The sequence below is a fragment of the Thunnus maccoyii genome, chromosome 11 (genome assembly GCF_910596095.1).
Source record: "Thunnus maccoyii chromosome 11, fThuMac1.1, whole genome shotgun sequence".
NCBI lineage: Eukaryota > Metazoa > Chordata > Actinopteri > Scombriformes > Scombridae > Thunnus > Thunnus maccoyii.
This window is the reverse complement of record NC_056543.1, coordinates 20,715,157-20,741,992: the sequence shown is the minus strand read 5'-3', so window position 1 is coordinate 20,741,992 and position 26,836 is coordinate 20,715,157. Positions and strand designations below refer to the sequence as shown.

The 26,836-nt window shown below is 38.0% G+C and overlaps 2 protein-coding genes and 1 long non-coding RNA gene across 5 annotated transcripts; 2 read left to right on the top strand and 1 right to left on the bottom strand.

The window, feature by feature from the left end:
• Window positions 1-2,842: 2,842 nt before the first annotated feature.
• On the bottom strand, window positions 2,843-7,487 carry LOC121907041. The gene is made up of 2 exons (XR_006098786.1): window positions 7,317-7,487; window positions 2,843-3,261 (listed from the first exon to the last, which is right to left on the bottom strand). It is a non-coding gene; the product is annotated as an uncharacterized LOC121907041 (long non-coding RNA).
• A 58-nt stretch (window positions 7,488-7,545) lies between these two features.
• cfap91 (cilia and flagella associated protein 91) lies at window positions 7,546-14,273 on the top strand. Its single transcript, XM_042426310.1, has 17 exons — window positions 7,546-7,718; window positions 7,826-7,902; window positions 8,963-9,120; window positions 9,271-9,351; window positions 9,540-9,596; window positions 9,693-9,871; window positions 10,039-10,216; window positions 11,017-11,174; window positions 11,287-11,469; window positions 11,896-12,035; window positions 12,115-12,225; window positions 12,322-12,393; window positions 12,811-12,957; window positions 13,044-13,265; window positions 13,399-13,547; window positions 13,657-13,748; window positions 13,965-14,273. The coding sequence occupies exons 1-17, from the start codon at window positions 7,631-7,633 to the stop codon at window positions 14,153-14,155; spliced, it is 2,283 nt and encodes a 760-aa protein (XP_042282244.1). The 5' UTR covers window positions 7,546-7,630; the 3' UTR covers window positions 14,156-14,273.
• A 1,064-nt stretch (window positions 14,274-15,337) lies between these two features.
• On the top strand, window positions 15,338-25,734 carry nr1i2 (nuclear receptor subfamily 1, group I, member 2). 3 transcript variants are annotated; one of them, XM_042426324.1, is made up of 9 exons: window positions 15,338-15,546; window positions 16,593-16,771; window positions 20,582-20,712; window positions 21,144-21,313; window positions 21,396-21,718; window positions 21,820-21,965; window positions 24,647-24,763; window positions 24,916-25,021; window positions 25,112-25,734. In XM_042426324.1, exons 2-9 carry the CDS (start codon window positions 16,599-16,601, stop codon window positions 25,257-25,259), a joined length of 1,314 nt encoding a protein of 437 aa, XP_042282258.1. In that variant the 5' UTR covers window positions 15,338-15,546; window positions 16,593-16,598; the 3' UTR covers window positions 25,260-25,734. The 3 variants fall into 3 exon arrangements, with proteins under 3 accessions (XP_042282258.1, XP_042282259.1, XP_042282257.1); XM_042426325.1 differs by having other exon boundaries at window positions 15,338-15,637; window positions 24,650-24,763; XM_042426323.1 differs by having other exon boundaries at window positions 15,340-15,637.
• Window positions 25,735-26,836: the final 1,102 nt, after the last annotated feature.

Genomic DNA, 26,836 nt, shown 5'->3' with positions numbered 1-26,836 from the left:
TACAGTATGTAGAAACACTCCAAGAAAGGTAAAGCAGGTATAAACTGTGTAAACAATAAAGTTATGCTTTCGGCAGGACGATATCGTGCCTAAACCAAACCTAAACTGCTGAAAGATAAATATGTTGTGACAGTGCTATAGGGTTAGGTTTAAGAACAAAAACCATCTTTCTTCAAGCTTCACAAGATGAAGCCTCTTCCCTGTTTTGATTCTGACTGAGGAAGTTGTGGAAATTGTATCTTTTTCTGCTGCTTGGATGCAAGCAGCAACAGACTGGGTCCAAAGGGACAAAGGGAGGTACAACCACATTACATTATGTCCAGTCCTTCCACTCACCTGATTTCATGCTTGTGTTATCTTATGTGATTCGTTTTTCTGTTTTATCTGGAGTCAGCCAAGCAAAAGTACACCCCTCGCACTTATCTTATCTAACCTAAATAATGGAATGGGGATGCCAAATCAGCCTCCCATCAATCCCTCCACATAACTGCCTTATTTTAATGCTAATAAAATAACTACAGTATTGACCACTTTGTATGGAGGGTTTGAAAGGCCAAAACTAAATAATAGATAAATGCTAATAAATACATAAATAATTATGCTTAAATAAACAAATACATATATAATTATATAATTTAATTCTTAATTGTCAACATAAATAAATAAATCACAAATTAAATGAGACCTTAAATATATAAATGTTAAATTTGTGTATTTATATGTATCTATATCTATCTATCTATCTATCTATCTATCTATCTATGCATTTGTATATTCATTTATTCATTCATATCACATTTATTTATCTATTTATAATTTTATTTATTTACTTATATATACTTTTGTTTATCCATAGTGTAAGTTGCTGCAGCGAAATAAAGACAACTTCATCCATCAAAAGTCAGGGGCGGACTCTGCCCTTCAGTTGGTTGTTGAACTTGAATCTACTGCTTTTGCCTAATTCAAGATGGTAGCACCCAGTGCAGATTGTAATGGAATCTTGTGTGCCACAGTGGTAGATATGTTGACTGTAACTGAACAGACGGAGCCAAATGCCAATTCCTATGCATTTTTTAGATCAGACTGAGGACTTCGCTGAATGAATTGGAATGATATTGGCCCTGACTTACACAGAAATTAATGAAGCTGTATTCATGATCCCAGATCCTGCTGGGTCTGTAACACTGTTCATTCACCAACACTATGGATAAATAAAAGTATATGTAAATAAATAAATAAAATCATAAATAGATAAATAAATGCATGAATAAATGAATACGTAAATAAATTAATATATGAATGAATAAATGAATATACAAATGTGTAAATATGTAAATGAATAAATAAATAAATACATTTAACATTTAATTTCTGAGTTATTTATGTATGGTGACAATTATGAATTAAATTACATAATTATTTATTTACTAATTTATTTAAGCATTTAATTATAATTATTTATGTATTTATATATTTAGTTTCAGCCCTTAAAACTCTCCATAACTGTGAGGAAAAGACTGCAACAGGCACTTTTCACAGAAGACGTTTTGACATTTTGATCAAATTAATCACGCATGAATTCAGTTAAGTTCAGTTTCAGGGTCCTGGTATTGTGCATGCCAGCTCACTGTCACACTGTCATGACTTACTTGGGGACTTGATCTTGAACAGACCCACCGATAGTGTTATTAGTAACACCTGTCCTTTTCTTACTATGACAGGTCAACATTTCCACTGTGAAAAAAGTCTATGGTACAGATGTTGAAAATATATCAGATTTTACTCTTGAACTGACTCAATTACCTACTAGTCTACTGATTCATGAGCAGGCTTTCAAATGTTGGTGAGGCACAATGTGAGGGAAATTATGGTTAAAAATGTTTAGTGACAGTCATAGAAACCATGTCTGAACTGTATGTTCCTGTCTTAAAGAGAAACAGAGAACATCTGTTCATGCTTTCATGTTCTGGTTATATATTTTAATTACAGCCATTATGACTAGATATTATAATTATCTATTTAATTTTGTTTTTCTATTTAATTTCATTTTTCTCTTTGTTTACTTGTTGTAGCCATTCACCTATCTCTGTAGATATTCTGATTTAACACAATTACATTGTATGTGCGTATGTAAGTATGAGTGTGTGTATTATCATGTATTACATTTCTGTGTGGATGTATGTGGGTGTGTATAGGTGTATCTAGATTTGCCGCCAGGGAGAGCATTTGGCCATATTACATGACCCCCAGATACATGAGTGTACATGCATGTATGTCTGTAAATGCTATATGTTGTATATGTTATGTCACAATTTAAAAAAAAAAAAAAAGAAGAAAGTGTGATAATACTGTATTGAGAAATTGTTATTTTCCTCACTGAAGTCAGGTGAAAGAGGTGAATTACCATGACAACTTGGGGGCTCATCTGGGATACCAATCTCATTCCTTCCTTCATCTATTTCCAAACACGTTAAATCTGCATGCAGCTGATCAGGGGACTACAAGTCATCCAAGATCTAGAAAGTCTACCTCCCCCGAGGAAGGCTCATAAATGACTCCCAGGGCGAGAAGAGATTGCCTGCGAGGATTATAGATAACATTTTGAATGACACAGCATCTGAAATTAAATGAGGATACAGTAGTGAAGACCACACAAGACGTGTGAGAGGTAAAGACTTTCCATTAGGGGTTATGACCTGTTGAGTGATTAAGAACCCGAACTGAAATCAAAGGTTGAGGTCACTTGGGTCTTGCACAGTAAATTGGTTAAAGATTAAAGTAAAGAAGTTCCTAAGTTATCAGGAAATGCAAAAATGAGTGATAAACATGGTCCAGAGACTTGTTGGCGGTTACAGTTGTTTATTAAACACTCTGGGTTCCATGAAAACAGCAGTTTCGGTTTGAGTCGAATTGAGAAATTACAAAAACTTGAAAAATATGACTGTAAAAAAGGGAAAAAGAAAGCGAGGGTGGATTGGAAAGCATTTTTTCTGTGGAAAAATTAGGCAGAATATAGAGACAGACAACAAAAACAAGAAAAACAGCATAAAACAAAAATAAAAAAGGGGGAGGAATGGTGTTCAGTAATCAATGTCCCCATTGTCAACGCCAGAATCCAGGTACACTTCTAGACCAGTCATCACAACCAGTGACAAGCCAACCAGACACGCGTCCGGGCCCGTGTGACGGGGTTCGAGATGACCTGGACTAGATACCGATGCGAGAGTCTTCAGCCAGTTCTTCAGCCCTCATCACCACCTCCTTCATATTTTATGGGAACAAACCAAGAATTATCATCATTATTATTATTTGAACTTTCCCCATCTCACTCATCACATCGTGCATGCCACATGTATGTGATGAGGAAGCAAGCTGTGTTCACTTAACCTCCAAATTAAATGACAAAATACGTTGTTGGTCCATGCACTGCAGAAGGACACATCAATGTAAAAACCTATCCTGAATACAAATGAAAAGTCAATCCCATCTGGCAATACTATATACACCACTATCTTAATACAGTCTAACAAAACCTTTTTTCTTGAAACTTATAATGTCCACTTTTTGTTCAAACAGTTTACTGAGGTGTTGATTTAACTTTATAGACATTTTGAAGAGTGTGGATTGTGGTGCTGTTCAATTGTGTTGTAATGTCGCGCTGTGCTGTTATTCAATTGTGTCTCTAATATTTAGTCTACCCTCACTGTAGACATGTGGGTGTACAAAAAGATTTTTTTTAAAAACACTCTCAGTATGACAGTACAATTCAAATCTAATATCACTGTAAAGTTGAATCAAGGCATCTCTAAAAGAGACCACATTGCTTTTAAGAAGGTTTTAACTGATAAGCCAGTCAATAATTGTTTAGGCATTATAGATTTCGGAGAAGTCTTTCATGCTGAGTAAGAGTATTTTGACACAAGTGTTGTTTTTTTTGTGGTCTATATCTGCTGGTGAAAGAACATCTCGCTGTCTAGGGGTTAAAGATGCAGAGTTGCTTACATGAGCTGTTGCTGATGTGTTCATGTGGGGGCAGGCGTTATTACTGACTCAATTTGCAGATCAGAGATTAACTGACAAGAACACACTTGGTAAGCTATCTTGTGTATGTGGTTATGATCTGCAAGCTCTATTTGGAGTTTGTGGTTTGCGAGTACATCGTGCAATGAGACATCTTGATATTAACTGTTCCATATAAGATAAGATTGGGCGGATGAATGAGAAAAACTCAGCTTTTCCTTCACAGTGTTGCACTCTCACTCTGCCTATGTATGCCACAGAAAGAAAAACTGTGAAAACAATGCAGACACACATTAATAGAAGGAAGTATTATCTGCAGTAATCTAGACAATAAGTGACAAGGCATTGTCACCATTGTCCAAGCTGTTGCTGTGAAAGCAAAGAGATCCACTTATAATCTCTTCTCTTTTTTCTGAGATCTAATATTAGACAGTGTTTATTTAACATATAGGCAGCAGAAGTTCAGCTGACTGTGAGTTGGCACACTTGGCATAAAGGAACTAGGTTTTCCACAACATTGCAAAAACTTCCAGCTGTGAAGTAATGCTACTTTGGTCAGTTGTGTTCCTCATACGCAAAAAATGTTTTAAAAAAAAGTTGATAAAGCAGAGTTTAGGGAAGAGAAAGAAAATATTTGCTATGACACATTTGTGAGTGTGTGTGTGTCTGTCTTTGCACTGTTTCCCTTTGATAACACTGACTTCCTGTTGATGTCAAAATCAACCTTTTTGACAACCCTAAAATATGTTCTGAAGGGTATAGAGTATGCCATGTAAAAGTAAATGATAGGCAAAAAATGTTTGTATCTGTGGAGTAATAATTTTAAGCTTTCCTCAGGTAAAAAGTGAAGATTTGTGGGAATAAATTAAATAAATGTTAGAGTATAAGTAGAATATAAGGAGAAGAAATCAAGTGCTCTGCCACTTCATTAAACTCCAAAATCTTTTCAGCCTACATACTTCAGAATTTGTATGTAGTTGATGAATTTGGGGTACTAAAAAGATGTTTTCCTACTGTAAGATGAACATTGTGGCTACACAGATATACATATGTATATACTTCATTTATATACTGTCCATATATACTTTATTAGGATTACCTGTGCAATCGAATACAATCCAATACAACAGCTCTGCCATAAATTCTACTTTTACAAAGCTTGTTTGTTTACATTTTCAGTTTTTGCCGACATTGTCAGAAAGGTGATAATTCTACTTTAAGTTTATTTAGAGGTTGTAGTGGATGGTGGTGGTGTACTGGAATGCGTTCCTAGTATTTTGGCTCTGTCATGTATGTTAATGGGGTGGACAAAATATTAGGAACACTTTTAGGAACAACATAATACACCCCAGCACAGGTACAGTAAGCTGCATAAAAGTAGAATTTATAATTTATATTAGAGCTGTTGTATTGGATTTCATTAAATTGAATATTTTCCTAATAAAGTGCTAATGTAGTACATATACATACATACACACACACACACATATATATATATATATATTATATATACACATATACACACCTTGACTCAGAGCATGCGACAGGGTCATGGGTGCCCAAGGCTCATTTGATGCACATGGGAAGTGAAGGCTAGCCTATCTGCTCTGATCCCTCAGAAGGGCTAAAGTAGTACAAATTACCGAAAAAGTTAATGCTGGCTTTGATAGACGGGTGTCAGAACACACAGTGCATCGCAGCTTGCTGTGTATGGGGCTACATAGCTGCAGATCGGTCAGAGTGCCCATGCCGACCACTGTCCGCTGCCTAAAGCATCTACAATGGGCTCATGAGCGTGAGAACTGAACCATGGAGCAATGGAAGAAGGTGACCTGGTCTGATGAATCACATTTTCTTTTAAATCATGTGGACAGTGCGTGTGCATCGTTTACCTGGGGATTTACCTGATGCTCTGAGCAATGTTCTGCTGGGAAACCTTGGGTGCTGGCATTCATGTGAATGTTACTTTGACATGTACCACCTACCTAAACATTGCAAACCAAGTACACCCCTTCACGGCAACTGTATTCCCTGCAAAAAATGTTCAGTAATGGTTTCAGGAACATGACAAAGAGTTCAAGGTGTTGCCTTGGCCTCCCAAATTCCCCAGATCTCAATCCGATCTAGCATCTGTGTGAAGTGACTTAAAGGATCTGCTGCTAACATCTTGGTGCCAGATGCCAGAGGACACCTTCAGAGGTCTTTTGGAGTCCATGAATCGACAGGGTCAGAGCTGTTTGGTGGCTACGCAATACATATATATATATATATATATATATATATGCACACACACACACACACACACACACACACACACACACATACGTATACATACAGCGTGCGAACTATGCCATGGCTCAGGGGAGCTCACTTCTTTTTGATTGGGGGGGGGGGGGGGGGGGGATTTTGGGTAAATTTGCAAGTAAGCTTCATCGGTTTCCTTTTGACTACAAAACAGAGGAATGAGTAATGGCGATTTGGAGAAATGCAGAGTAATGCGTATACTAAGTGGGACTAAGAAAATTTGTTTTTTTTCCAGTCTTTGAGTTAAAGTGAGTTAAGTTTGTGACATTGCGCCAACATGTTTCAATGGTGATGCCAAGAATAGCATGCATGCTGGTATGTTTAGGAGAGCGAATTAGTGATGAATCACCCTCATGCGTGAATCATACATTAGTAATAGCCCCATTTTATGCATGATCCATGATGATGAAGACACATAAAAATAAAAATGCATGGCTAAAATAGCATGTTGTCAATATTTTGGAAAACCCCCCAAAATTTCTCAAATCATGTTTTCAGAGGAGCTCATGTCTTATTAAGAGGAGCCAAGCCCCCCCTGGCTTCCCTTCTCCTATGTAATACAACAATATTATTTGTTATTATACGTCTGTAATGTTACGATATTTTATGTTCTGACCATTTAGGTTTAATTATCTCGTCTTCGTTTTTGACAAATTCTCTTTATATATTGGTTTTCCATTAGTTTGGTACGGTGAAAGGCTTTAGATACTACGATTCCCATGAGCCTCTGCCACCATTACTGTGGACGTTTCCTCGTTGCAGTTGGGTATAAATTAACGTTAAGTTACCGAAGTGCACTATAGTTGATAAGATTAATATGACTGTGACTATAGGTGTATTAAAGACACTCAGAAGCTCAAAGTGACCTGATTTAAACAGCTGGATTAATGCAGTTTTCACAAATTTTCACTAATTTGTAGTCTCTGCTCGCTGCTACCAGTGCAAGTATCTAAACATGAGGTAGCGGTGTGTGGTGATTGGACGGTTCTTACCGAAATGCTCCTTGGGAATCGTAGTGAACTTCTTTCCTTGCATTTTTAGGCTTATCTCTTTGACTTTTATGAAAGAACCACATATTTTGTAAAGCAGTTGAACATCACTTATGGAGATGGCTGTTCCTTCAAGACTAAGGTGCTCCAGCTGCCAGAATATGATGAGAAAAAGAAGGAAGTAGACGTGCGCAATAAGTCCTCCCCCTTCCAAACAGTCTCCATGGTTACGTATATACATACCACACACGTCATCGATATTGCTGTCTGCGAGAGAAATTAGTCGAAAAAACACTTTGTTTAGTTTAATCAAGAAAATGAGTGTATCTGTCACTCGCACAATTCCTAAGAAAAATGATGCTAATAAAGTTGCCAGACGGCAGCGAGTTTATGACTACTTGTATGGTGAGTAAACAAACGCTACGTTAACGTTAGCTGTCCAGAGCTAACTGTTAACATTTTAAAACTGGCAAGCTCAATTGGTTGACATTAATGAAACTGTTTTGCCACAGATCCAATTCACACACTGTCATCGGAGGTAGACCATGCCAAGTCTAGTCTCAAGGCCTATGCGTCTAAGGACCGAGTAGTAAGATTATTACTTTATTTATCCTTCACCTAAATATTGGTTGTGTTGCTAACGTTTTAAGATCTGTCATCATCACCTAAGGTTAAGCCCTAACTGCTGTAACGGAAATCAAAAGTTACATAACGTTAAGTCGAAGTAAACTTTTACCAGCAACTGTGTAAGTTAACTCTTAAACACTAGATATTATGTTGGGTTAAACTGTATTAAATAGGAAACATGGTTATGTTAGTTACACAGCTGTCTATATCTCTTTGTTAAAACTGTAACAATAAAGTAAAATATAAAAGTAAAAAAAAACCCATTGTTTTTATGTGTTTAAAGTCCCCCTACACTTTTCTTGTTCCTTTACCTGGATGTTTGAGCTTCACCGTGCAGAATGATGTATGTGCAGAGTTTCACACTAGAAGGCTGTTTTTACTGTCATCTGCTGAAAGTGGAAAGTTTCTCTGCTCACTGAAAATCTGATTTTAAGGCCTACGAGCATGATTTGTGACCTCACAAATAGTTTGGAAGCCAATCCTGGTCCCATATTCAATTTACACAAATGTGATGTGGAAACTTGAAGCCTCCAGTACACAAACACTGAGAATGGACTTTACAGTGAAGTAGGAGACATCTTGTGTCCAGCAGAAAAACTTTATAAATCAAAACTATTTGCATATTTATCTAAATTTAATTCATTTCAAGGATTTTAGAAAGATAATTGAACTTTATCAGACACAAATTATCATTCAAAGTAGTGTATTTTATATACAGTAAATCTTAAAACATGTCTGGAGGGGATCTTTAAGAATCTAAAAACTATTTACCAGCCATTTTCTTTCTGAAATAGAGTTGACCCATTATTAAGCTGGCAAATACCTTTTATTAGATAAATCCATAGCAGGTGCAAGTAATTTTGTACCCTGTTAATTAAATCTATTTCACAGGAAATAATTCCACGGCCGCATGACCCATAACCAATATTCTTTGTTACTTGCTAATGTTTATACATGAAAACAAAGAAACTGACTCAATGTAAAGTGCACTCACTGACACTGTTTCTCTCTGCCTTACTCAGAGAAAAGTGCCAGTGTTTGGGTCCATGTTCAGCAACCTGCCCCACCACCCACGGTATACTCTTCAGCTGGACCTTGTAGACCCAGTCCCGGCCTCTATTGATCGTTGCTGGCGAGGCCACATAGAACAGCGCAAAGAGGCACTGCAGCAGTTGGCTGGGTAACACGAACAGAACAGACACACGTTTAATGAACAACAGCAGTTACTGTGTTGTATTAATTCAAGGTTAACACCATTGCTCACTATAAACATAAACTATGTTCCTCGGCATCAGTTTGCGGCTGTGAGTCTTTATTATCTTCTTGACAGGGTTATTCCAAATACTCAGCCGTGGCTGAAAAGGGAGGAGTGTCATGTGACCGGAGCTGACCGCTGGAAATACTTTAAACGGTTTGATGTCCTAGCCTGCACTCTGAATCTGTGATGTAATACAGACATGCTAATTTCACTGTGGAGCAGTTACTGCACCTCTGTGTGATATGATGAGAGTTTACAAAAGATAACTACTATGCTGCCCAGGTTCCTACATCAAATATTGACATAGTCGCTGACGTGATGTTCCATTCTGTTTCTTTTAGCCCCCTAATTCCATTTGCACAGCAGATTCCCCCGGATGTGATTTTTGCTTTTCCCAAGTAAGTTCAACAGGTTCCTCATGTTATTTTATTTTTTGCATTATTTTCCACTTTTATTGTGCCTTTTTGCACATCCTATTGTTTTTTTCTCGTCAGGGAAGACTTTGAATCCACTGGTGGAAAGAATGCTGAGCAACTGCCCACCCACTTCACTGTGGGGGTCCAGACAGACTACAGGGAGAGTGAAACACAAACAGACCCGTACAGCCCTGAGTATGTGGTACAGCCTGGGACGACTCCCTCAGAGCTCCTGACACTGGCAGCTTTGACTTGGGGTACAAAATCCACTGTTGAGATTTTCACCAGTTATAGATTATAATGTATGATTACCTTATTAAAACCACAAATCTCAAGTTTTACTACCAGTCCTATCAGCTGAATACTCTACCAGTTCATTTAGTCTTATAATTAGCTTAGCAGTGCCTGTCCTCATTCCCCTCAGGTCGGGGTCTGCCTGCAGGCCTAGCAGAAGTGGAAATGATAGAGCGGGCACGTGCCAAACAGGTTTGGGAGGCCACCCTTCCTCCGCTGGATGACCTGAGTCAGTTGGACAAAAGGAGGCGTATGATGGAGGAGATGGAGGCCAAAGAGTGGGCTTTCAGAGAAGGAGAAATCCAGAAGTGAGTAGTGCTGCACCTTAATTGCTATTATTTAACTTAATAGCTACTTATGTGTCTGCCACAGTGTGTTTTTTAATACTGCCACTGTGGACGCCAAAGGAAAGGTTAAAATTCTACACATGCTGGCTTTAAAGCAGCTTTAATCAGTATTTTCATATTTACATTGGATGAAACTGTTTAATGTGAAAGGTGTCACTTGTAATGAACCAGCTCAGCTCATTGTTTTGGTTTTCCGGCTGCAACTTTACTGTTCACTCACACCACTCTTATCACTGTCATTTATGCTTTAAAAAAAAAGCTCTGATGAACTAGCTGTATGCCACCCGCCCACCACCAAAAGACAGACATAGATAACGACTAGCTGGTGAACATAGTGGAGCATTTAGATATTTTCCTCACACGCTGGTGGAGAACAAAACAGAGCTAAAAGGAGAGTGAATATTGGACTTACATCGGTAGATGTTTAAATAGGCAACAGGCTAACATGTTCACCATATCAACTCAAAAGAATATGTCAGTGTTGTGTTTATAGCTTGGTTCTGCTGCCCCCAACTGGCCAGAAAATATGCTTTGGGAGCTTTAAGCAGAGTAAGTACATACTGACACATGGGTTTGAACAAAGTTCCTCCACTGTAAAGGCAGTTTCTCTAATCAAAATGCCGCAACTGTACTACTTGGGTCTAATATACGTATAGTATAACCAAGGAGGATATGTAGGGCATACCCAGTTCTTGGCTTATTAATGCATAACCTGCTCTTCTGCTATGGCCTGTGCTCTCGTTGCTGTGGGTGGTGGGCAGGTTGCAAGAGACTCGTCTTGCTGTGCTGACAGACCTGCTGAGGCAGAGAGACGAGGCCCAGAAAGAAGTCACAAACAAGAGACTGAACCAGATATATTCTAAGCTCCAAAAAGACAAGGAGACCAAGCTACACAAGATCCACAATGACTACGTGAGGTGTAAGACAACCGCTGCCTCTGCTCTAACATAATGGTCTGTAATAAATGTGTTATTGAAAGCTTTGTTTCACTCCTTCCCATTTTTATTTTCTATTCCATTGTTTTTCTTTAGCACTGAGAAAACTGGAAGCTAAAAGGAGAAATGAGATGGGGAAGATAGAGCGACTTGGCGTTGTCAAAGACTATACATACTACTCTTCTCAGAAATATGCTCCTCGGACCCGCACGGATACTTTCAGCAACAGGAACACACTCAATAATGAGTTAAAAAGCCACTACTTGGACACATACGAAGGTCTGAATCTACATGCTCTTACACAGATTAAGTGGGTGATTTCCATAATAGCAACTCAGAGACAACAATGTCTCCGTCAGCTTTAAGTTTTTATGCTCCCAGCTGATTGAACAGTCATAGGATCTGAGAGCAGTGTTGATATCTACTTATAATGTGAACTTCAAACCCACATCTTTAGCCTGGCTTTTGATTAGAATGTTTTATGGCCATTATTTAGTTTATTTAACCATTTATTTTATTGTATTCATATTACAACATGTTTTTTATTTTCCTTGTGTGCATTTGTACTGTCTCATTATCAGCCTGTCATCTGTAAAGAACTTTGAATTGCACTGACCTGTATGAAAAGTGCCATACTAATAAATTTGATTGTTTAATTATTTTTTTTTTTTTTTTGGTAACCTTTGACTTTTTTGTTAATCACAGGCTTGCTAGAGCTAGAGGCAGGACTCTCTGCCTCAGTCCGCAAGCCATGGGTGAAAAGCAACAAACCCAAAGTCAACACCATCAAGGATGTAGAGAAGCCCGCTGAGAGAAGAGAGATAGAACTGATGAAGAAATACAGGGTAAAGCAGAAAGAATATGTTCATAAAGCATGCCGCTTAAATTCTAGATACACATGGATTACAACTTTTGGCTCCATAGGCCCTGAGAAAGGAGAATGAGCAACTGACAGAGAAGTCCTCGCGTTTCCTTGTCAAGAAGGAGAAGCCTGTTCCTCGTCCTGCTACTCCCAAAGTGGAGGAGCCACCGGAGGTCAGCTAATGTCTCTGACTAAATGACACAAACCTTGTTCATCCTAAATGTTATCAGGGGTGCTATTTGTTAATTAATTTACATGTCCTTCATTAGGGGGATGAGGAGATCGAGCTTGCATCCATCCATTTGCAGAAACTACTGAGAGGAAGAAGTTTTCAATACGAGGTCTGTTCATGTTTGCGTGTGTGTGTTTATTTAAAAAAGAAAAAGAAATTTGCATTTGTACCAGGTCAGCTACTTAAGCGGCAGCTCCACCGCTGTCAGTGTGTGACTGTGTCTATGAATGAGAGGCTAAAATTGTAAAGCACATTGTCCAGTAAGGTAGAAAAGTGCTATATAAGTGCAGTACATTTACCATTTTAGAGTGTTTACCACAACTATTATGGAGTCACAGTCACCTAATGCTTGATTATCTTGCCTCACTTGTAAGTCGCTTTGGATAAAAGCATCTGTCAAATGACTAAATGTAAATGTCTTTACCTGTATGTCTGTGACTTTTTTATGCCTGGAGTGCTTATAGAAATGTTGTGTTTAAAGTTGTTTGGAGATCTCTATTCTTTTTCTGTTTGTGTTGTAATACAGGTGTTTAACGACAAGGAGAACCATCTGGAGCTCATCCAGGAACTGAGGACCATTCACGCCCTGCAGAGGGAGGAGCAGGAGCTACAGAAAACTAACAAAAATCTTGTAATGACCCTGAAAAAACAGAGAGACAAACATAGACAGAAGGTGAAACACGCACAGACACACATTCACATACAAAATTTTCCTCCAACTCCAAACAGTGTCATTATCCATTATCTCTCCCCTCCCAGACCTCTCAAGAGGAGGCCTCTCAGGCCAGAAAGGTAGATGGAGAGCTTGAGCACCTGTTCGACACCTTGTCCAAGGAGCTGATTCGTCTCCAGGAAGAGCGCAGGATTCACGCCTTTACACTACTGGCTGAGAGAGGCCGTCGCCTCCGTGAGGCTGAGGAGAGTGGAAGGAGACAGGTGGAGGAGCGCAGACGCAGAGAAGAAGATGATATCTTCAAACAAGTACGTCCATGTGCCACATTTTAACGAAAAGTGTACGAAGGAGATTGTTATAAGAATAATATTTGTGTCTGCATGTGGTGTACTTGTTTTAATGCCCAGGATGTATGTGTGTGTGCTTAACACTGTGTCACAGGTGGTGCAGGTACACCAGGAAACTGTGGATTTGTATTTGGAGGACATCATCCTGGGGACCTTGGAGAGGACAGCTGACCAGCAGGCCAGAGAGGAGATCCGCAGGATGGCGAAGGAGGTCAACGACATCGCTTACGCCATGGAGGAAAGGTAATGGACACCTCACACCTCAGCATGGCTACTTATGCTTTGTATTCAGAAATTCAAACCAATGGTCAATAAACAAAATTAATTTGTATGCATATGTGTGTGTGTGTAGTCGGAACAATCTTCAGTCGGAGGAGATTGTGTCAGAGTTAGTGTACAGTTTCCTCATCCCAGAAGTTGAGAAGATCAGTGTCAGGCAAAGAGGTTTGGGAGATTTTTCTGCTTCCACTGTATTCACACATGATTATCTTATAAAATACAACTGCACTATCTTTACTGTTTACTAATTTCAAGTGTTATAAGAAGACAGTATTTGCAACAACAATAAAAAACATATGAAAAGGCAAAAAATGTCCCTTTCTAAATAAAAACAAAAAAAATACAGTTGAATGTTAAAGTTGTGATTTCTCTTTCTCCCAGTGCACCAGAGGCAGCACAGACACTTGCGGGCAGCTCATAGTATCATTCAGGGGACAGCAGAGCCACCTAGGAACCTTCCTAGTACACCGGGGGCCTCTCAGTCGACCTGTCCCTCTGAAAGAGCCTCCAACAAAATCCTGGAGGAGACGATCGGCCAAGTGGAGCAAGAGCAGGGAAAGGAAGCAGAGTAGCACCAAACTTCTCAAACTTAGAAAAGAGAGGGCTAGAAATTCAAACTGTACTGAGGTGCAATTCTGATGTCTGAATTTGTTGTTCACTCGTATTATTAAAGTATAAGTTTCATCATCACTGTGAGTTTTGGGGTGAATTATAGCCTTCTGATCATTATGTTTTATTTAGAATACACTGCATGTTTCCTGTTCACTGTGAAGCACTTCTGCATCTTGATTTGACAGATCTGACTTTATGAATATCTGAGGATGTTTCAGGGACGCTTTTTATTGAGAGACGGAATGAAAATTGAATGTTAATTGTATTTAAACACCATATCATTGTTTCAGACATCAGACTAAGCCCTTATCCCTGTTAGGAGAAATGTGCATTTGCTGCTGGCTAGAGTACTCTGACATATAGAAACTAGGATAATGTGGCATGTAAACATCTAGTCCAGCTTTCTGACCATTGTACCATATCAGTAAAACAAGAAATGTGATGGTAAATGATGTCATAATGATCAGCACACCGAAATAAAAGTAAAGTCTGATTTTTGTAATGCCATATAAATCATACATTTCATTTTTGCTCTTGTTTTCCCAATACCAGTGATCAGATGGAGAAGCTAGTGGTAACCAGCAGAGTTCAGGCAGCCAGACACAAAACTGTGATCTCTCAACTGTTTAGGTTACTCAGTCAGTATAGAAATGAGGGCTGAGATTGAGTGGCAGAATTCAAGACACACCTGCACCCAGATGATGAGAAACCTGGTGTTATGGTCATTTATTATCCTGCCTGATTGAAAGTCCCCCTCTAGTAAAAAAAAAAAAAAATGTTTTTCTTGTTTTTTCACTTGGAGCTTCACCGTGCAGAATGATGTATGTGCAGAGTTTGACACTAGAAGGCTGTTTTCACTTTCATCTGCTGAAAGTGAAAAGTTTCTCTGTTCTCACCTTAAATCTGAGTTTAAGTGCTAAATTGTCAATCAAAATGCACAAATGCCACAAAAATGCAGAAACTACAGTTTACAGTTTGCAGTTGTCACACATGCAGACAGAAGTGAGTTTAAAACTTCCAGAATGTCTTTTTTTTCAGGGACAATTCACCTCATTGTGACCTCAGTTTACCCTACGTCACGTTTGAAGTATTGACGTCACAACAGGTGCTAAAGTGACATACTCTAATCGACGTGGGCGGTGCTGGACGTCTAACCCCGCCTTCCCGCGGGCTGCAGCCGGGGAGTACCTGTAACAACAGTAAACGACACGTTCAGCAGGAAGAGCAAGTGCTAAATTCGTCCTCACCTGTTGAATGTTCAAAAAATCCAGTGGGGGAAAAATCCAGTAGGATTAAACGAAATCTACAGACTACAGACAGCTGTTTGGACATCTGGAATCCCCCCAAATCAGTGAGTTGAATGATCTGGATCAGAGTTTGAATAAAACCTGACCTTTCACCAGCAGGCGGAGAGGAAGGAACAGTAGGACACGTGTTCTCAGGTAAATTGACAGTCAGTCAGAAATGTTTTTAATTATTTAAAAAAGGCTGTTACAAAACTGTTGCTGCCTGCATGTCAAGGCATGACGGCAGAGCATATACATCCATGCGACAGAGGGGTGAACATGTTTTCACCAGGGTGCAAACACTGTCACACTGCACAGTTTAAAGACACACACACACACAACACCTCACATTACATGAAATGCACTGTCATGTAAAAACATGTCAACAGTGGCGTGCGGTGTACACGATTAATGATAAAGACCTGATTCATGTATTTATTGACATTGGAAATACACGTTTGTTTTTTTAGAAAAAAAAATCTCAGTTTTACTTAACAAGACTGTTTGTTTGAGACAATATAGACTAATAACTAATTGTTTGATCTATTTATTTGTCATATTTCAATACCTATATCACTAAATCAAAATGTAATTGAAGTAATATTCAGTTTGAACAGTGTTAATGTGTGGATAATGCAAACCACTAAAAACAATGCAACAGCATCAAGCAGCTTCATAATTCAGTGTTGTTGGAAAGAATAACTGTTCCTGTAGTCTTTTGAAAACTATGTAGCATTCACTGTCCTGCAGTGTTGCAATTTCCTGACACTTCAGAGCACCTGATGTTATTCAATACTCAGTACTAGAATTAAAGACTTTTAATAGACTTAAATTACTCCACTCAGCCTTTTTTTCATACATAGTTAGGCATCACTGCTCTTTTATTCAAAAATGCAGGCTAATAGATGAAACTGATTCAGCTGCAGTATTGTTGTTTTATTGCATTTGAATGCAAAAGCATCAGTACTGCAGATCATATGTCTTGTGTAAATTGATTGTGATTTTTTTTTTTTTTTACAAGACTGGTAGGTTTGATCTCACACTCTTGTTTGTGCTTGTGTGAAATCCATACGAGTGTAAGTGATGCTAGAATTATCGAATAATCCCTCAGGTGAGAATGAATACTGTCCGAGAGGCGTTCATGAGACAAAATGAAGAGGACGACGAAGAGGAAGAGGAAGAAAAGGTAACGGAGGATGAGGAGCCCAGAGCCTGCGGTGTGTGTGGAGATCTGGCCAAAGGTTACCACTTTAACGCCTTGACGTGCGAAGGCTGCAAGGGCTTCTTCAGGTGGGGGCATTTCACTCATCCTCCCTCTCACACACACACGCTGCAGTTTCTCACTTTCTTTTTTCTGGTTGTTGTGACATAAATGGCCATAACCACTGTGAACATGTGTGATATAGAAGGAAGTTGACAAAATGCTTCTTACTTTACTTAATTACACACTAGCCTCTTAGACTTGAAAACAAGGAACTGAAACACTCATCTTCAAGGCAGATTTACAGTTTTTTCAGTCTTAAGCAGATTTTCGAGAACACAAAAAAGCAGAGTGCATTATCATCACTTTAAATATACAGTATACTGTGCCGCATAGCAATTTGTACTGCAAGAGACCTTCACTTTCTCCAAACACTCAATCATATCATCACACGTTTCTCACTGACTGTATGAACTATTCCAGTATGTCTGCTATTCAATAACTTTAACCTTATAATTCTTACTCGCCTTTTTCTGATTCAACAAACCATTGACCGCTTGCTGAGTAACAGTAATGTAAAATACATTAAATGAAAGATGCTATAGCATTTGTATGCTAAGGTGTCAATTCCACAAAGTAATGAACAGTTTTGACACTTATCTGCGGCAGTGGCCTCACAAGTGTTGTAACTTACCATGTGACCACATCTTACCAAACCACCACATACAGTATACGTGTTCCCTGCATTGTCCAACTGTTGTGTAACTGTTACGTATTCTTGACCATAACTCAGTTTCCTTCTTATAATATAAACATATTTGAGAAATGATTGCTTATGTGTTGCGAATTGAGAATCAAAAGGCCCATTTTTGAGAATAGTGCTGCATTCTCAAAGTTTTTCATACCACAGATAAAATCACATCATGGTGTATAAAAAGAAAATGTAATAAAAGTGGCCTTGCTCAAGGAAAATAAAAAGGAAGAATATATTTTCTCCATCAAATCCTGCAGTCCAGGTTCCTGCAGTCCTTTACTGTCGAAGACATTTAAATTAAAATTAATGAATATATTTGTATGTCACTTGCCATTTATAGCAGGACATAGATTTTCATTCACAGCACACCTATTGTGATATTCTCCCTGGTCACACTTTTTGGATAAAAAGCTTTTCGTGAGAAATCCAACCTTGTCATGACCGTTGATATCATCAGACGTCATGTCCATGAGCTTAGTCAGTGTGACCGGACATGAGATTTCTGGATATGACACTATAAAAGTTGTGTAACTATTGCACCGTCAGAGAATTTCCCACTTTCCCACTCCTCCTATCTCTCTGCTTCCATTTTTTTGACAACCACCCAATGTCCCATTATATGCATCTTCATCAATTATGAAGATATCATTGATTATGGAATCAATGTTTTGTAACTTTTGCATATTCCAACACAGCTGTAACAGATTCATTGTGATAAATCTTGAGAAAGGTGTGAACAGAAGAATTTCCGATGAAATCTGTACTCGGAGTTCTGCCAATTATGTCTTTGATAGTTGTGTGAAAAGTAAGGAACTAACTGAGTGAAAAGAACCAGAGATTATTAAAAGTTAAGAAAATGCATTTGACCTTTTGATGATTGCATCACTGCATATCAAATCTGTCGGCATTGTGACAACACTAGATTACTGGAAATATGAAACTTGAAATTTGTTTGAATGATTAAGTCCATGTCAGGGAATAATACGGAAAGCAGCAGATTTCTATTGCCAGGTCTGACTCATTGCATCATTAGCTCAGTGGAAGTGGACTTGTACTTTCACATTTAAATTCTGTGTGAAAGCCACAAGATATGTGGGACAGTTAGGTGTAAATGTGAGAGTTTCCTATAGTCATTTGTGATTAATAGTTCTCATTCAAGAAGTTGTGGCAAAGTATTTGAGAAATCTGTAAGACCCAGAATAGACTCTACATTAACAATGTGAATAAGATCAAAAGTACACAAATAAAAGTCTCATTTGAAGAAATGCTCATCTACTGAAATATGTTGAGTCTTTTAAGCCAACGATAATTTCCCATAATGTGGGAAACAAACTTCCTAACTTACTGAGTCAAAGCTGAATTAATCAATTTTTGGCCACTAGGATGGAGAAAAACATCAAAACAAGCTGCAGACACAGCCTGGATGTAAAAGTTGTTATGGTGAACGTGTCTGCAAACAGTTTCATACTTCTCCTACTTCTACTTGTTTTAGCTCGGGTTTGGTCTGCATCAAACCATAGTTCAAAAAAATCAGCTAAAAGAAGCCAAAAATCTCACTAGAGCCGTAGAGTTTGGTGTTAATAATAATAATTAGTGATAATATAGTTTATAGTTTATAGTTTTAGTCAACAGCATCGTTGCAAGGGCATGTACAGCTGAGTTGAATCCCTTAATAAAGTCTCTGAAACTATTTATACATACCAAAGTATTGAGCTTCAGCATCTGTTGTGAATTATTCCATGAAGATTAGTAATATATCTGAAATCAAACCTTCCAGTGTCAGTATTGACCATTGGAACCCGTAGCTGAAGGTCTTCTGAATAGCAAATCTCTTTAGACGACCTTTATAAGTAAACAGAAGCAAGTGATTCTCTCTTCTTACATAGAGAGATGGCCAGCCCTCATTCTGATAAGAGTGCTGTGGTGTGGTTTATAGAGTGATAAGTGGTATCTAGAGATGTTGTTTTGGATATTGTTAAAAGAAAGCTGTGTTTTTTTGGATAAAGCTCAGTTTTTGAGCTGCCTAGCACCATAAACCTGAGATCTGTTAGGAAGGTCATTATGAAACCATCTGCAAGCTGTAGAGTCAAATCCAATGGTTCAAAGCCTTTTCGGAAGAACAGCATGATCGATTGTGGAGTTTTGTCCTCCAGCGCAGGATAAAACAGAGCTAAAAGAGCCAAACATTTTTCTGAGGAGTTGTTGGAGGACCTCCACCAACCCCTGTCTGGTACTGGGCAGGTAGTAGTGTACAATGAGTTTATCAGAGCTTTTTTTTTTTTACTGAAAACAGCTGCCTGCTGCTGGAAATGAGGTTGATGAGAGTAGTGAGACTAAACTAATATATTTGCTGGCTGTAAAATAATGAATTAAAAGAGGCTAAAAAGCTCTGCAGAACTGAGAACAGAGTTGGGTTTGTCACTAAGAGCAACGCTGTCACATTTATTCATTTATATAGCTTTTTGTAATTAGGGATCTATATCACAATGAAACCCAGGACATTTTTTTCCCATAGGGGTAATAAAGTACAATATTTGTTTCAGTAATTGATTATTGCAGCTTTAAAGATTATTCTATAATTGTTGTCATTCTAAAGTAATTATTATACATTATGTACGTATTATTATCTATTGGCATTAAATTAAAAATGAAAAAGTAATACCCTGAAAGATGCTGGGGATTTGACAACAAACAAACAAACTTGTACCAAATTTGAACTGAGCTATACTGTATGTTATGTACAAAATGTCACTGTAATTTGAACTGTAAGCTTCAGACACTTGCTCAGTTTCATTGATTATAGTTTTACTTTGGGCCATACATGCACTGGCCAAAGTATGTTTTATCATTCAATTATTGCCACCAGATTTCTCTTTGACTCACTGGGATACACTGAAGCTACCTATGACCACATTACACATAGTATTTGAAATTTGAAAATTGATCCCAGTATGATGTCATCATCTGGTTTGTTTCATTCCATATTCTCAGTTCTACATGTATTACTTTGATGAATTATTTCCTGTCTGATACATTTATGGTTCAAAGTAATGCTCTAATTTAATGTGTCTTTTCATGCATGTGATTTCTAACTTCAGATTGATGTTTGTAAGCTGTTACTAAGTGTATTTTTAAATAAATTCAGACGTGCCATAAAGAGGCCGACGCAGCCCCACTGTCCTTTCCTGAATAAATGCATTATAACCAAAAACAACCGCCGCTCATGTCAAGCCTGCCGCTTCCGAAAATGCCAGGCCATTGGCATGCGCAAAGAAAGTAAGTAACATCCAGACACAACAAATGATCCCTCATCGTTTAAAGACAAACCATTGTTTGTGATTTTATAATGTATATTTTGTTCATTCAACTATTAGATGCTACTTCAGTAACTACACGAAAATTTGTTACATAAGACATTTACAATTGTATTAAAGACGACAATCTTCCTGATCTTGTGCGTTAGGTAAATTAAAAAGTGCAGTTCTAAAACTGAGCATGTACTTCAGATTTTTTTAAGGATTGCCTAAGAAAGAAACACTTATTTATTTTATATTACGACATGTGTTTCAACATGTAATGTAAAGAGCACTGCAGGAGTGATTTAATATATGAGAAGATATGAGTAAAACATAATTTTGACAGGGTCCATTTCCATATTTCTCTGGTGACATACAGTACATACAGCAGGTATTTTTTTGTCCTTTTAGTGGTCATGTCTGAGAAGGAGGTATTGGAGAGGAGGATCCGAATCAAGAAGAAAAAAATGCATGGTGCACAATTACAGCTTTCGTCCCAACAGGAAGAAACCATTCAGGAGCTGCTCTGTAGCCACCACAGCACATTTGACTCAACATTTTCCCGCTTCAGTGGCTTCAGGGTGTGTAAACAAATGCAAGAATGTTTGAGGGACTGTCATTGCCATTGTCTTGTTGTCTGACTGATTTTTTTTTTTTTTTCAGCCTATGGATAGAAATATAATTCCGGTGTGTAAATACAACCAGTCTACAAGCGAGACCTCTAACCCGCTGACCAACTGCCCTACAAACACTTGCACTACATTTAATGAATCTGCCACAGACCCCAGAATATCCTCGTATGCTGGCTCCCTCTCCTTCTCTTCCTCCTCCTCCAGTCTCTTTGGTTTCTTTGAAAACCACGAGAACCAAGAGGCGGAAGAGGTCAGAAAAAGCAGTGTTTTTACTGCTCTTCCACATTTGACTGACCTCGCCTCTTACATGATCCAGGACATCATCAGTTTCTCCAAAAGCCTTCAGATCTTCAGGTAAATTTGTGCCTCAGTGTATCTTTCAAATAGGTTTTTTATGACTTATGTCTGTTGGGCAGCATGTATTAACTTTAAAGTGTGTGTCATGTCTCTTTCAGGTCTTTAACCATGGCAGACCAAATCGCTCTGTTAAAGGGAGCCACGTTTGAAATCATGCAGATTCGTTTTAACATGGTGTTTAATGTAGAAACAAGCATCTGGGAATGTGGCCATATGACATACTGCATAGACGACGCTGTACGAGGTGAGACCACTTACACAACAAACCGACAAAGCATTCTTTTATATATTTTGAGGGGAAGCTTGGCTGCATCTACTGTACACTGTGAAATGAACAGATGAGTACATACACACCATAAATTCAAATTTGCACGGATACAAACTTGCACTACATAAGGTTCTGTGCTATTTTTTAATCTACTAATCTCTGAGGGAAGATTTAACATTTTGTGCTTACATGAATGTAAGAACTTACTTCATATTGATACCTGAATTAATTAATTGTGTACAATAAGGTGTAAACAGATTGTTGACATATCATCACCTTATAAAGTTGCTATGGTGAACATGGTAGCAAACAGTTGTTATGAGGTGACATTAGCATTCATATTTCTGGTCACCTGATGAATTTAAGTCCAATATTAACTCTCCTTCTAGCCCTGTTTAAAAGGAAATATCTGCCTCTTTGGCTGCTAAATGCTCCACTAAGTTCACCAGCCAGTTGCTAACTTTGTCTGTGTGCCATTTGGTGATGTGCATTTTGATGAGCATTGAGATTGAACCAAAAAAGTAAAGCTGTTGGCTGTGAAACCAAAACAATGAGCTGAAAGACACTAAAATCCTCCCAAGAGCTGCAGGTGATTGCAGAGTCAGCTGAACTTATCTGTGGGTTTGTCACTACGAGCAGCAACTTTTACATTACACATAGTCATTTGATCCAATGTTGATATAAAATATTGATTAATGCAGATTTAAGGAGGTGGAACCATATGGTGCATAATTATAATCACGTCAAATTAGTTAATTAATACAAGCTACATTCAATAATGGTTGTAGCTTGGATTGGAAAAATTTAAGCTAGCACAGGTTGTAAAATACACAAGTGTTGTATGGATGGTACAGGTATGATCTGATGCTGATTAAAGAGTCTGCAGCCAAGAAGTATGTACTGTATGCGGGGAATCTAGGTTATGGTTGGACATTGTGTGAAAATATACAAAACCAAAGCAGACTCAGACATGTCACGCACCTCTGATCCCAGAGAAAAAAAGCAACACCTGCCAATTTGAGCTGATATTTAAATTCTAGCTTGATCGTTGCCAAAAAAATGTCTTGACCTGACTGAGGAGTCAATGAGGAGGTGTTAATTAAGTTTATCATTTCACTCATGTTAGTTTCTATTAGCCTTGTACCTGCTGTATATATGAAGCTGCAAAGTACTAACACAGTCTATGAATGTAGGTATAATGCTCTCAGCACGATTAAATAGTAGATACTGTACTTTTTACTCGTGAGCACTCTCGTCTGTAATAACGTGTGTGTGCACCTCTTATCTCACCTGCTCATATGTGTAACATGACTCTCAGAGGAACACTTGCAGAATGTTGTCAAACAGGTGTTTGTCTGCTCCTTTTCTAAAGATTGAACAAAATGCAGCTGACATCCGATCATTGTCTTCTAGCTCTGTGCTCATTGCATTCAGCTGGCAGACAGTTTACAGTAGAATTAGGTGATACTGGGTTAACACACCAGAGATTATTTTTGTGATTGGCCTTGTGAAAGTTTCATATTGAGTCACTGTTAAAATGGTTTCCATCAACACTTTTGCCACAGGTCTAGCTCAGTGTGCAAGGCATATGAAACCGCATGTAACCATAGCAACAATGCTTATTCTTCATGCACTATTGCCAATTATCTCAGTGGTCAAATTAATCTAATCATTGGTTAAACTGACGACAAACAAACTACAAACTAAAAAAAAAAAAAACAGGTGATGATGTAAAGATAGTGTCTCACTTTTTTTTTTTTTGGTAAATAGATGGTGTAAAGATGACGAGCACGAGGTGTTCCGCCATATACATCAAACACTGGCAGAGGAAATGGCACTCAGCTACACAGCTTACAACTTACCATTTCTTATCCATAAAATCTTATCTTTCTGTGACAAAGCTTTCACACTGAGATGTCATGATTGGATGTCACAGCATGAGAGCTTAAAAAAAGTAAATATATATAATATGTAGATATGTTTTTTTCTTCTTTGAAAAATGAAATACTCATGACCAAAACATTGTGTCTCTAATAAACTCTAAACTCACATTATTAGATAACAATGAATTATCTAATGCATTAGTCTAATGTTTTAGCATGTGATTTTTAATACCTTTTTAAATATTGATATTAAGGAATTATCAATATGTTGTAATAATGATCCTGATCATCTTTTTGTCCATGTTGCCAAGTCCTTATTTACTGTTAATATTTATAAAATCTTTAAAGGATTAAATATCTTAAAAGTCTCAAAGAAAAGCCAGAAAAAAGAAAACAAAATTACCTGTAATGGATGTCATGGTAAATTTAGCATAATTTACATTTCCACAGCATTATCTTCTTCACGACCACACAGTCAAGCCAGAAATGCTGTTCTCACTCACAGATTAATTGCAGTGGATTCCACTTTGCGTAAATGAAACATTTCCTCATTTCCTGAAGATGTTTTACTATAACTCCCTAACTCCCTGAAGTGCTGGAAGGCTTTTAGTATAAAGTAAAGTACAAGTATGTTAAAATCGTACCCAAGTACAGCACTTGAGTAAATGTAATAAGTTAATTTCCTTGCATACACTTGTGTCACTGTTTATTATTGTTTTCCTAGTCCTCTCATCTCTGCCCCGTCCTTGACTTCTGCTCTTGTGTGTCTTGTAGCAGGTTTCCAGCCGCTACTGCTGGAGCCTCTTTTGAAATTTCACCATACACTGCGCAAACTGGGCCTGCAGGAGGAAGAATATGTTCTCATGCAAGCCATGTCCCTCTTTTCTCCAGGTAGCATAAGATTTTCATCAGTACGACATTGTGAACCCTGTAAATACTTACACTTGAGAAACAGGATGCATTTGCATGCATATCAAATATGTAAGCATGTATTTTCAAGTTGCTTTGGATTAGTAGAGATTTGTTTTTATTTAACCTATCAGATCGCCCAGGTGTGCAGCAACACAGCATGATTGATGAGGTACATGAAAACCTGGCGCTCACACTAAAAACCTGGATCGACTGCAAGAGAACAGGCTCAGGAAAACAGTGAGTGAAATACCAAGTGCCACTCAATCCATTCAGTCTGAGACCTTTCACCGCCAATCGGCTTGAACCTTCTTTTTTTTGTGCCTCCAGCTTGCTCTATCCCAAAGTGATGGCCTGTCTCACAGAGATGAGGACGATGACCGAGGAGTACAGCAAACAGGTTCTGCAGATCCAGGACATCCAGCCTGACGATATCTCTCCTCTCATAATGGAGGTGTTCAGTAAAAACCCTGTGTAATGACTTCTAATACATACATCTACTGCACATGGACACTCTGGGACCACCTCTGTCATTTAATAATGAAGACTCCAAACTGAAACCCAGCTGAATGTATGTCATGCCCTACTCATATGTTAACTAGCATAAGTTCTGTGCACACTATCTATAAATCAAAGAAACCATCAAAGGGGCCGCATTAAGTTTCTTGCTGGTTACAGTAATCAATCATTTGTTATCTGTTTTGGTTACAGTAAGTGTGTATTGTGTTTTCAGAATGAATGTTGACTTAAAGATGGGAGGTTTTACTATTTTAATATTGCACACAGTATTGTGAGAGGCAGTGAAGTATGTATGGAAACAGCCGTATCTGCGTAGATATTTATATTTGTTACCTCAGGTTGTGTTCAGTTTTATGTGCCAGTGTCATGGTGTACAAAAAAAATGCTCTACATCTATTGTAAATGAAACTGAAAAAGGTGCTCTTCAGATTGAAGTGTGTGGTGGTGCCATGTGTTATTAACAGTATAATAAGATAAACACTGCCCCACTGTGGTCATACTAACACAAAGGAAACACAGTAAATTAAGGGCTGATCAGTTGGTGCCGTTACAAAGTTCTGGTTTGGTATGTATAAGAATGCTTCTTAACTTTCACTCGTGAGTCACAGAATTTCTTAGTAAAAAGTGGAACTTTTGTGGAAGCTTTGTATAATGGAGCTAAAAGTAACTTTTAGTCTAAGTGTGAATCTTAAGCACATACTGCAGCGACTCCTAAGTGTAAAATAACGACAAATATCTCTACCCACAATACCCTCCCTGAAGATATGAATCAGCCAATAGCTGCATCACAGCTTCATGCACACCCTGTCATGATTACAACTACCCATCATTCATAGCGTGTTGAAGCATGCAAGAGGAAAGGTTGTATGAGATAATATTATAATAATATATATAAAAAAGATAACATATAAATCAGTGGAGGTGCTATAAAATGTTTGTATGTCAGTTAAGACATATTTAAGTAGAATTTGACCTAAAAATTAAACATTTATATAAAATTGTACTTTAGAATCCTTTTAATTGGTAATTTCTATGTTTTGTCATTCAAATTGTCTTACAAATGCACCAGAATTGTGGAATTTCAAAGCTCAGCTAATATAATGACTATTGCACTTTTTAACCATGCTACCCTTGCTTCATGGATGGAAATGTCAGTCTGTTGGTCCACCATTAGTCCAGACTGAAATATCTCAAAAGTTATTGGTTTACCATGAAATTTTGAACAGACATCAGGATGAATCCTAACTTTAGTGAAGCTTCGACTTTCCCCCCTAGTACCATCAGCAAGTTGACATTTTTGGCTTTTATCTCAACAACTTTGGGATGGATTTCCATTAAATTATCCATTAAACACATCATGTCTCCCTCAGGATGAATTGTAATAACTTTGGTGAGCCCTTAACTTTTCTTCATCGGGTTTTGGCAAATTTGAATTTGTCCACTACTTTGGATTATGACAAAATAGAATATCATTAGCAAATCTAATTACATTACTTTTCATGTTAAACTATGTTGGTGAACTGTGAACATGATAAA